Source organism: Schistocerca cancellata, chromosome 1 (assembly GCF_023864275.1).
Source record: "Schistocerca cancellata isolate TAMUIC-IGC-003103 chromosome 1, iqSchCanc2.1, whole genome shotgun sequence".
NCBI lineage: Eukaryota > Metazoa > Arthropoda > Insecta > Orthoptera > Acrididae > Schistocerca > Schistocerca cancellata.
In genome coordinates this window covers 696,585,958-696,598,294 of record NC_064626.1, presented here as the reverse complement: position 1 = coordinate 696,598,294, position 12,337 = coordinate 696,585,958, and the positions used below count along the sequence as shown (strand labels likewise).

Sequence of the window (12,337 nt, the reverse complement as noted above, 5' to 3'; positions counted from 1 at the left end):
AATTTCTTCTCTATGTGTGAGTGTGATGTTACATTAGCTAATTGTGTTTTACTCCAGGCAGTTTGTTTATGTTGTGAAGCTTTAGTTGGCTTCGGTCCTCACACTAATTTTAAGGCCAGCTTCTTTTATTAAAAATCTGTTTCATTCTGTATTTAGAAGTTTTTTTATGCTGAATAGTTGATACAGTACATACAGTTCTAGTATGCCTTTTCCTCAGTTAAATAAGTATATCACATTATTCTTGGTTATTTATGTATGTACTACTACAGTCAAAAAGTCTGATAGGCAGAACTGGACAGTATATGTAATTCAGATTCCTTACAGAAAATTGCCATTACATTCCATTCCAAGGAGGTAATGAGAACTGCTATGGTTAACTAAAATATTACATTACTAATGCCTCCCTTTTGTTGTATATTTTTTATGAGCTTCCAGCAGGAGTGACTTATTTATTTACAGATACCTGTGTAGTTACTAGATTGCTTTTGTAATTTCTTGCATGTTCGAGTGCTTACTAGGCACAAGCTTCTATTTTAATAACAGTGTAGCATACCGTACCACCTTTGCTATCGACCCTCAAATCATATAGGCTTTTGTTTGTTTTGGTTAGTATAGCTCAGTGTCGGATAGACTGTCGGTGACAGAGCACCTCGTGTTCCTGCTGCTAAGAATGCGAGTACACCGTTTGTTCGTTCGGTATTTTTACGAGCTTCAAACGGGAGTGACTGCAGTAATGGATAGGAACTGTGATTGCTGTGTACAGATGCGAGCTGAGTTGGCAACCCTTCGCTCACAGCTCCAGGCTGCGTTGGCTTCTGTCACACACCTTGAGGCTGCTGCCAAGGGGAATCACTGGGAGGGGGGGGGGGGGGGGGAGGAGGAAGTCAGTGTGCATTCCAGAGGGAGTCATTTCGGATGTGGAAAGGCTGATTCTGGATGCCATGAAGAGTACGTGGTGCATCCAACTGCAGGTGGTGGCTCATGTCGGTACCAATGACGTATATCACTTTGGATTGGAGGAGATTCTCTCTGGTTTTGGGCGACTAGTGGAAATGGTAAAGACTGCCAGTCTTGCTTGTGAGATTAAGGCGGAGCTCACCATCTGCATCCTTGATAGAACCGGCTGTGGTCCTTCATCTGCATCCTTGATAGAACCGGCTGTGGTCCTTTGGTGCAGAGCCGAGTGGAGGGTCTGAATCAGAGGCTCAGGCGGTTCTGTGACCGTGTAGGCTGCGGATTCCTTGACTTGCGCCATCGGTTGGTGGGTTTCCGGGTTCCGCTTAATAGGCCAGGAGTCCACTGCACACAGGAAGTGGCTGGTGGCTACACAGGTAGCGGGGGCTGTGTGGAAGGGACTGGGTGGATTTTTAGGTTAGAGGGCCTCAGGGAACCACAGAAAGGGTGTCTGTCTAAAAGAGGGCAGGTAAAACACAGAAGTTAGTTGTAGAAACAATCGGTATTGTAGTTGTAAATTGTCATAGCTTTGGTGGGAAAGGACCAGAGCTCCAAGCTCTAATTGAAAGCACTGAAGCTCAAATAGGTATAGGTACAGAAAGATTGCTAAAGCTGGAAATAAGCTCAGCAGAAATTTTTTCTAATGATCTAACAGGGTTCAGAAAGGATAGATTAAATACATTTGGTGATGGAGTATTTATTGCTGTCAGAAGTAGTTTGCCTTGTAGTGAAATTGAAGTAGATTGTTCCTGCAAAATAGTGTGAGTAGAGGTTGTACTTGACAGTTGGACTTAACTATTAATTGGGTCATTTTACCAACCCCCCCCCCCCCCCCCCCCCCTGACTCATAAGATATAGTTGCTGATCAGTTCGAAGAAAACTTGAGTCTCATGATATGCTAGAAAAATTATATGTTTAAAGCTGGCGGCAGGCATAATACCCCATCTGAAATTGTACTGAATGCTTTCTCAGAAAATTATTTTGAACAGTTAGTTCATTAGCCCACTCGAAGCATAAATGGTTGTGAAAGCATACTTGACCTCTTAGCAACAAATAATCCTGGACAAATAGTGAGTGTCGGATGAGTACGGGTTTAGCGACCACAAGGCAGTAGCTGCTAGGCTGAATACCGTAGGTCCTACAACCATAAAAAAGAAATGCAAAGTATGTCTGTTTAAAAAACCTGATAAAAATGCTGTTAACGTCTTTTTAAGAGACAGTCTGCACTCCTTCCAACCTGATCATGTAAGCGTAGAAAAGTTGTGGAATGATTTCAAAGAGATAGTATCGACAGCAATTGAGAGATATATACCACATAAATTAATAAGTGATGCTACTGATCCCCCCACAATACACTAAAAGGGTCAGATCGCTGTTGCAGAAGCAGTGAAAAAAGCATGCCAAATTTAAAAGAACACAAAATCCCCAAGAGTGACAAAGTTTTGCAGACCTACACTGTGCAATAACAATGGTGAAGTCACTGATTACAGTGCCACTAAAGCAGAGTTATTAAACATGATTTTTCAAAACTCCTTCACCAAAGAAGACAAAGTAAATATTCTTGAATTCCAATCAAGAACAACTCCAAGATGAGAAATATAGAAATAGATATCCTCAGTGTCGCAAAGCAGCTTAAATCACTTAATAAAGGCAAGGCCTCTGGTCCAGATTGTATAACATGCAGGTTCCTCTCAGAGTATGCTCATAAAATAGCTCCATATTTAGCAATTATATACAACCACTCGCTCACAGAAAGATCCGTACCTAAAGACTGGAAAATTGCTCAAGTCACACCAATACCCAAAAAGGGAAGTAGGAGTAATCCACTGAATTACAGGCCTATATCACTAACGTCAATTTGCAGTAGGGTTTTGGAACATATACTGTATTTGAACATTATGAAGTACCTCGAAGAAAACGATTTATTGACACGTACTCGGCATTGATTCAGAAAATATCGCTCTTGCGAAACACAACTAGCTCTTTATACTCATGAAGTAATGAGTGCTATCAATAGGGGATGTCAAATTGATTCCTTATTTTTAGATTTCCAGAAGGCTTTCGACACTGTTCCTCACAAGCGTCTTCTAATCAAACTATGTGCCTGTGGAATATCGCCACAGTTGTGTGACTGGATTCGTGATTTCCTGTCGGGAAGGTCACAGTTCGTAGTAATAGATGGAAAGTCATAGAATAAAACATAAATAACATCTGGCGTTCCCCAAGGAAGTGTTATAGGCCCTCTATTGTTCCTGATCTATATTAATGACAGAGGAGACAATCTGAGTAGCCGTCTTAGATTGTTTGCCGATGATGCTGTCATTTACCATCTTGTAAAGTCATCAGATGACCAAAACGAATTGCAAAATTATTTAGATAAGATAAGGTATCTTATCTATCTGTATGGTGCGAAAAGTGGCAGTTGGCCCTGAATAAAGAAAAGTGTGAAGTTAATAGTAAAGAAATCCGCTAAATTTCAATTACACAGTAAGTCACACAAATCTGAAGGCTGTAAATTCAACTAATACTTAGGGGTTACAATTACAAATACCCTAAATTGGAACAATCACATAGATAATGTTGTGGGTAGAGCCAACCAAAGACTGCGATTCATTGGCAGACTTAGAAGGTGGAACAGGTCTACTAAAGAGACTGCTTACACCATGCTTGTCCACCATATTCTGGAGTATGCTGTGTGATGTGGATCCACATCAGATGGGACTGACAGATGACAGCGAAAAAATACAAAGAAGGGCAGCTGTTTTTTTATTATCGTGAAGTAGGGGAGATAGTGCCACAGACATGATACGTGAATTGGAGTGGCAATCATTAAAACAAAGGCATTTTTTGTTGTGACGGGATCTTTTCATGAAATTTCAATCACCAGTTTTTTCCTCTGATTCCGAAAATATTCTGTTAGCATACACCTACATGGGGAGAAATAATCATCACAATAAAATAAGAGAAATCGGGGTCGCACAAAAAAATTTAAGTGCTCGTTTTTCCCGCGTGCCGTTTGAGAGTGGAATGGTAGAGAGACAGCTTGAAGATGGTTCATTGAACCCTCTGCCAGGCATTTTATTGTGAATAGCAGAGTAATTACTTAGATTTAGAAGTGTAGATGTAGAGATAAGTTAATACTTTCATGACAAAAAGCAGAGGGTCAGTATTGTTTGTGTAACTTGACATGTTGCACATTCACGGGGGCACCCTTCACAGAACCCAATGTGATGAATGACAAATTACACCACAGGCATGAAATCAAACACAGGAGTGGCACAAAAATTCCCCATGTCATTTGTTGCTCATGTTTTAGTGACACATTTGATTGGGGAAGCCAGTGGTATTCAAACCTAGACTTGACTGAATCTTTCACTCTGCAGTGGAGTACAGGCTGGTTTGAACTTTCAAGCAGATTAAAACTGTGTGCTAGACAGGAATTCAAACCCAGAACTGTTCCTTTCGAGGACGATGTTCTTATTGACTGTTATATTGAAGCAGCTTGAATTCTGCCCGTAATCACTTCTAAGCTAAGGGTAAACCTTTCTCTGCTGTATCTGCCCTTCAGAGAGTGCTAGTTCAGCAGAGCAAAAAAAGTAGCAAATGAAGGGTACTGGCAGAATTGAAACTTTGAGGGCAGACACCAATAGCTCAGTCAGTAAAGGCATTGCTTGTAAAAGACAAAGTTCCAGCTTAGAGTCCCTATTTGGTACACAATCTTAATCTGCCAAGAAGTATCAAGCCTAGACAAACTTCTTTGGATTCATAGCCACAGAACAACTGCATGTGAAACTATTGGAAGGAATGGGCACTACATGTCAGAACAACTGGGAAAAAGCTGAACCCAGAAGAAATTCAGTTTGTCAACTGATACTGCACTTTGAAATCAAGCTGAGTGACAGAAGCAAAACCTGGATGGTGACACCTATTGTATCTCGGATATGCCTGAACTGGAAAGGATGAGCAGAAAGTAAGTATCAATAGACTGCAATTTTCTATTGATTACAACTTGAGTATGGGGGCAGTTGCTCCCTCTGACCTTAATCATATTGGAATGTAATATTGTGTAACAGCACAGAAAGTTCATTTTTAACATCCTCGAACTGTGAATTTTTATTTCTCATACCCTATACTGGGTAATAACAGGACAATGTATAGTGTTTAGTCTGTCTCTGGTATGAGAATTAATAAAGACTGGGAAATGTGTGGCAGCGGAGGAGGCTTTGATAACGAGAATATTCTACTTCATACTGGGAGACATTTTGAAAATGTTTTGTAAGGGACAATTCCAACAAAGATGTCTGTATTCACTTGAAATATGAAGTGCGCCATGAAAACCCATGTGAAAACAAAATATGCAGTATACCATTCTGTATTGTACTGTGTTCTGAGATGTACCACAAAAAAAAAAAAAAAAAAAAAAAAAAAAAAAAAAAAAAAAAAAAAAAAAAAAAATCCTGGCCATCATCTCCAAAACAAGAAATATTGAAATGAAAGTGCAGTTCTTAGTTAAGAAAGCAATTTAACTTGTATGTGCTTGCCAATACAGTTGCTCATTATATAAAAACTTGGGAGGTCAGAAATGAACTGCCTGAAGGAGTTACAGTCACTGTGAAATATTCAGCTCAGTGGCAGCAACTTGTGTGACCCTCAGCACCTTTCAGCACCACCAACCTAAAGCCCTCGGCGTAGATCATCTGATTAGGTGATAATACCTAAGATCCCAGCTGCAATGTCTCAGCAGTTAGCCGCCTGCGGGTCTGGGGGTTAGAATAGGCCCAAGGTATTCATGCCTGTCGTAAGAGGTGACTAAAAGGAGTCTCGGCCCTATGAGTTCAGGTCCCATTCTATGGTTTGACCTGCCACTTTCAAAATTCTACACAAGTGCGGGTCATGTGGGGAAGGACACCTTACGTGGTGCACGAGTTATCCATAGTGCCCTTAAATTTGATCTCCTGAATCTCTTTTCATGACTTCGCATCTCCACCTGTGATTCAACAATTTTGGTGAAGACACTTTCTGGGGTATGTCATCTCTTCCGTTATCTCCTGCCCTCTTTTGCCCCCATACCAATATTGGATTTCTCTGCACCCAATATTCGGCATGGTGCCTCCAGCAAAAGACAGTCCCTTGGTGGTCGCTGGAAGTCACAGAGGCAATTCAGGAGCGTTGGCGAGCTCTACAGCGGCATAAGTGGCACCCTTCCCTGGAGCACCTCATACCCTTTAAACAGCTCTTTGTTCGCCAGCTTATCAAACGACGAAAACAAGAATGTTGGGAGAGGTATGTGTCGGCCATTGGGTGCCATACGTCACTTTCCCAAGTCTGGGCAAAGATCAAACAAGTTTTTGGGTACCAGACCCCAACAGGTGTTCCTGGTGTCAACATATAAGGCATGTTATTCACCGACGCAAACATGATTACCGAGCACTTTCCTGAGCACTATGCTCGCGCCTCTGTACTCTCAAACGATGGATGGAAGGGAAAGTCCTCTCATTCACTACATGCCACAGAGAACCATATAACGCCCCATTTACAGAGTGGGAGCTCCTCATTGCCCTTGCATATTGCTCTGACATAGCTCCTGGGCAAGATTGGATCCACAGTCAGATGATTAACCATCTCTCTTCTGACTACAAGTGACATCTCCTAGTAATCTTCAACTGGATCTGGTGTGATGACGTCTTTCCGTCCCACTGGCGGGAGAGCACCATCATACCAGTGCTCAAACCTAGCAAACACTGCTTGTGTGGATAGCTATCGGCCCATCAGCCTCACCGGCGTTCTTTGTAAGCTGCTGGAACATATGGTGTGTTGGTGGTTGGGCTGGGTCCTGGAGTCGTGTGACCTACTGGCTCCATGCCAAGGCGGTTTACGCCTGGGTCGCTCTACCACTGAAAAACTTGTGTCCCTCAAGTCTGCCATCCGAACAGCCTTTTCCAGATGCCAACACCTTTTTGCTGTCTTTTTTGATTTACGAAAAGCATATGACACCACCTGGCAACATCATATCCTTGCCACATTATACGAGTGGGGTTTCTGAGGCCCGCTCCTGATTTTTATCCAGAATTTCCTGTCGTTTTCTTCTTTCCGTGTCCAAGTTGGTGCCTCCCATAGTTCCCCCCATATCCAGGAGAATGGGATCCTGCAGGACTCTGTATTGAGTATATCTCTATTTTTAGTGGCCATTAATGGTCTAGCAGCAGCTGTAGAGCTGTCTGTCTCACCCTCTCTGTATGAAAATGCCTTCTGCATTTTGTACTGTTCCACCAGTACTGGTGTTGCTGAGCGGTGCCTACAGGGAGCCATCCACAAGGTGCAGTCATGGGCTCTAGCCTACAGCTTCCAGTTTTCGCAGAGTCGTGCGTTATGCACTTCTGTTGGCGACGTACCGTTAATCCGGAATCAGAACTTTACCTCATTGACATTCCCCTCACTGTAGTGCAGACACATCGATTCTTAGGACTGGTTTTCAATGCCCTATTGACTTGGCTTCCTTACCTTCATCAGCATAAGCAGAAGTGCTGGCAGCACCTCAATTCCCTCCACTGCCTGAGCAACACCAACTGGGGTGCAAATCACTCTACACTGCTGCAGCTATACAGAGCCTTTGTTCAATCACACCTTGAGTATGGGAGTCTGGCTTAGGTTCTGCGTTACCCTCAGCGTTGCGTTTACTTGACCCAGTGCACCACTGTGGCGTTCGACTAGTGACTTGAGCTTTTAGGACAAGTCCGGTGACCAGTGTCCTGGCAGAGGCTGGAGTCCCTCCACTGCAGGTCATGCATGCACAACTGCTCCCCAATTATGTTGCACATGTTCGTAGTTCTCCAGTGTAACTGAATTACCATCTCCTTTTCCCACCCAAGGTGGTTCATCTCCCACATCGGCGGTCCAGGTCAGGGCTTCCAATTGCAGTTCACGTCCAATCTCTTCTATCTGAACTGGAGTCCTTGCCTTTACCACCTATACTCGAGGTTCATTCGCATACACCTCCATTGTGTACACCTAGGCCGCGGCTTCGCCTGGCCTTCTCACGTGGTCCAAAGGGCACAGTACACCCCGCAGCTCTCCGCTGTCACTTCCTCTCAATTCTTGACATGTACTGAGGCCATTAAGTGGTTTACACTGATGGCTCGATGGCTGATGGTCACATTGGCTTTGCGTATGTCCATGGAGGACATATTAAACAGCATTCCTTGCCTGATGGCTGCAGTGTTTTCACTGCGGAGCTGATGGCTAATCTCGGGATCTTGAGCACATCCATTCATGCTCTGGGGAGTCGTTTCTTCTGTGTATTGACTCCTTGAGTAGCCTACAAGCTATTGACCAGTGCTACCCTTGTCATCCTTTGGTAGCGACCATCCAGGAGTCCATCTATGCCCTGGAACAGTCCGGTTGTTCAGTGGTGTTTGTATGGACCCTGGGAAATGTCGGAATCCCAGGCAGCGAGCTTGCTGACAGGCTGGCCAAACAGGCTACACGGAAACCGCTTATGGAGATTGGCGTTCCAATAACTGATCTGCGTTCGTTTTTGCGCCACCAGGTTTTCGGCTTTGGGAGACGGAATAGCATGGTCTCAGTACACACAACAAACTGCATGCCGTTAAGGAGACTACGAATGTGTTGCAGTCCTTTATGCGGGCCTCCCACAGGGTCTCTGTGGTTCTCTGCCAGCTCCCCGTCGGCCATGCTTGGGCGCCCCTCGGCTACCTCCTGTGCCATGAAGACGTGCCTCAGTATCGATGCGGCGCCCGGTTGACTGTGGCCCATATTCTGGTGCACTGTCCCATTTTGACTGCCCTGCAACGAAATCTTCGGTTACCGGACTCGTTGCCGCTAATTTTATCTGACAACGCGTCATCAGCTGATTTTGTTTTATGTTTTATTCCTGAGGGTGGGTTTTATCATTTGATCTAAGTTTTAGCGCATGTCCTTTGTCCCTCTGTGTCCTCCACCCTAGTGCTTTTAGGATGGAGGTTTTAATGCATTGCAGAGTGGCTGGCTTCTCCTTTTTATTCTCATGGTGAGCCAGCTATGGTAATCTGTTTTGTCATTTTAATCTTTCTACCTGTTGCTTTTCTGTGTTTTTCTTCTCCCCTTTTTTCCATTTAAGTGTTTGTTATCCTTCCGTTGTTCTTGTGTGTGTGTGTGTGTGTGTGTGTGTGTGTGTGTGTGTGTGTGTGTGTGTGTGTGTTTGCTGTCAGTCTTGCTTGTTTTATTCTCATCCTTCGACATTGTTTTATTCGGAACAAGGGACTGATGACCTAGCAGTTTGGTCCCTTCCCCCATCTTTTAAATCATCCAACCAATCTCCGCAGTTACCATGCTGTGTAACAGGCATTGTTGCAACAGTTAATTTTTTTATAATTATGTAAGGGGTGTAAAAATTGATTTTGGTTCAACATATTTGGCAGAAGAGAACTTGGAGATACAAAATTTTCATGTGGATTTTTATATTGTTTAGTCATTAGAGAAAGCGTGAAATTCATATCTATGTTACTAAAATGCTGTCTCGGAGTAAGATACCAGTTGCAGTGCAAGGGCAACAAAATTTCAGTTTTCTGTATTTCACATGATTATTGACCAAATTTAAAATCTGTCATAATCTACTCATCGAGAGGAATAATCTTATGTTAAAAGCGTAACACAATAAGTCAAATATTACAGTTAGCAGTCGTGTGTTGTTTTGAGGGAGTGTATCTGATTGTACACAAATACATGAACTTCATTCATCCAGTATTTGCAAAAGAGAGCACTTGCTGACTTCCAAAACAAATTTTACACTTAAAGTTAAACCTTTTTGAAACTTTTGTTGCTGAAACTCCCAACAAAATAATGAAAGAAAAAAGTTTACCGCTTACTACATGGGCACTGTTCATGCAGTAAACTGCCACATTGAGCATGATATTTTAATTTATTTCTTTTTTACTAAGAACTCTGTTCATAACAGATTTAGCAGGCAGTATCTACAAATATCACTCAATGTATCTGCAAAATTATATCATTGAATGACACAATTCAGGAGTTATGAAGTCATAAACATTGAAATGTGTGAAAAACTAGCTTACCCATAAAATAGATTGCAAATTACCAAGACTGTTTCATCTAGTATTTCAAACCTTACCGAAGCTTTTTCTGGCTTCCATACTTGAAGACAGCTGCTTAGTTCTTTAAAGAACTGAGTACTAGTTTAAAGCCAATGTAAGTGCAAGGAAATTAATCCTGTAATTTCTGCATAAAGTTGTTTTTGTGACAGGTTTGTTGAGAGAGAAATATATTTGTTATTTACAGGATTCACATAATGTTTTTGATATTTGGTGAGGGAAAGAAAGAGAAATTGAAGTTTTGCACTGGTAAATGATGTACTAGGTTTTTACCAGTTAAAAAATTCTGTAGTATTGTGGTACATTTTTACATAAATTTAAGTAGGACCTCAGCAAAGGATGGTCTCTTTCCCTTTTTCTACTAAACCTGCAACCATGAGGATAACTGAACACGTCAGTGAATTAGAAGCATACCTCTACCATAGAAATTAAATAACATTTAAGGACAATTCATAGATTTTATTTCATAAATGTAATTTAATGTATGTAATGCTTGTTTGTAGTAATGTAAACTTTTTTCGGCTGATACTGAATTAACATGATAGTAGTACTGAATGGGGAGCTGCAGTTTAAGAACTGATATTACTGCATTAAAATTCAAATTATTTTAAAAGTAACAGTATAGAGTGGATTAGACATTTGAACATCTATAACCAGTCATCTCCAATTACATGATAACAGATTTGATGGTTTCTTCTCTCTTCTTGCCATAACAGTTTCATATTTAACAATGAATACTGGTTTTCATCTTGAAGACGCTAGTGTGAGACAGTAACCTAACAGTCCTCTTGTAAACCAAATACTAGCCCACAACTAAAATAATCATTTTAGACATTCACAATTTATGTTTTTGTTGATAATACACGACTCTTCCTTGCTTGTACATAATTTCTTGTGTTAATGTTGTCAGACTGAAGTGAAGTGTTAGAATTCTTCATAGTGTTTTAACTATTATAACTTATGCAACAGTGTAATTTAATTAAGGAAATCAATTAATTGTGAAATGGATGTGTGTTGTGCATTTCAGCATTTGAAATACGCAGCAGGATGATAGCTGCATGCCTGCCTACACATTATAAGGAAGTTTTAAGGTGCACAAACTCAGGATCAAATGTCATAAGAAGGTAAGTTGTATTCAGAACATCGTCTGAGCTTAGGAGTAATTTTTGAATATTTGCTTTTGATATTTGCGTTTATTTCTGAAATGCATTAGCATTTCAGTTCAGCAAGAAGTTTTGTAATAAGATTGTTAATATATATGGAAATAATTCTATCATGTTAAGTTTTAGACCTTGGCCTATGCTTACAAGCCTGAACGCAAGATTTCAAACATCTTGTCCCATCCACATTGTCCACTGTGCACTGAGCATAAAATTGTTACAGTTTTGACGGAGAGAGTAGGATCTAGTGTTTTTGTCCATACAGTAGATGCCACAACTGGCAGTCATCATCAAATGGTTCGTAGATAAACATTTTCCTCATGCGGGAAATAGGTTATGCAATTGTTGTTTTTTGTTGGTGAAAGCTAAAGCAATCCGCTCTCTGTTCATGTTTTTAGGATGTTTTAATATTTAAATGGCCCCTCAAAATCTTGTGCTTCTACATCCCCAGCAATGTAATGTGCTCAATGGAAGAGTCATGAAGAAATATAATGGCCTCCAGACAACAAAATTACGACCAGACTGAGAGGAACACCACACAGCTGTGGGCAGCATGTTGGTTTTATTCAGTGACAGTTCTACATCTACGTCTATACTCTGCAAACTACTGTGATGTATGTGGCAGAGGGTACATCCCACTGTACCAGTTATTAGGGTTTCTGCCTGTTCCATTACCGTTGGGACCGAGCGGGGTGGCGCAGTGGTTAGACACTGGACTCGCATTCGGGAGGACGACGGTTCGATCCCGCGTCCGACCATCCTGATTTAGGTTTTCCGTGATTTCCCTAAATCACTCCATGCAAATGCTGGGATGGTTCCTCTGAAAGGGCACGGCCGACTTCCTTCCCAATCCTTCCCAATCCTTCCCTAATCCGATGAGACCGATGACCACGCTGTCTGGTCTCCTTCCCCAAACCAACCAACCAACCAACCAACCAACCAACCAACCATTACCGTTGGAGCATTTTTTGAATGCCTCTATGCAAGCAGAAATTATTCTAATGTTATCCTCACAATCCCTGTGTGAGCGATACTTAGGGGATTGTAGTATTTTTGTAGAATGATCATTTGAAGCTGGTTCTTGAAACTTCGTTAATAGACTTTCTCATGATAGTT

The 12,337-nt window shown here is 41.7% G+C and overlaps 1 protein-coding gene across 1 annotated transcript in view; it reads left to right on the top strand.

Annotated features, from left to right (window-relative positions):
• LOC126184514 (glutathione S-transferase C-terminal domain-containing protein homolog) overlaps positions 1-12,337 on the top strand; it is a 49,043-nt gene that overhangs the window by 21,212 nt on the left and 15,494 nt on the right. Inside the window, exon 3 of the mRNA XM_049926919.1 lies at positions 11,089-11,185. Within this exon, the coding sequence (XP_049782876.1) occupies positions 11,089-11,185 (97 nt within the window). The remainder of the gene's footprint in view (positions 1-11,088; positions 11,186-12,337) is intronic.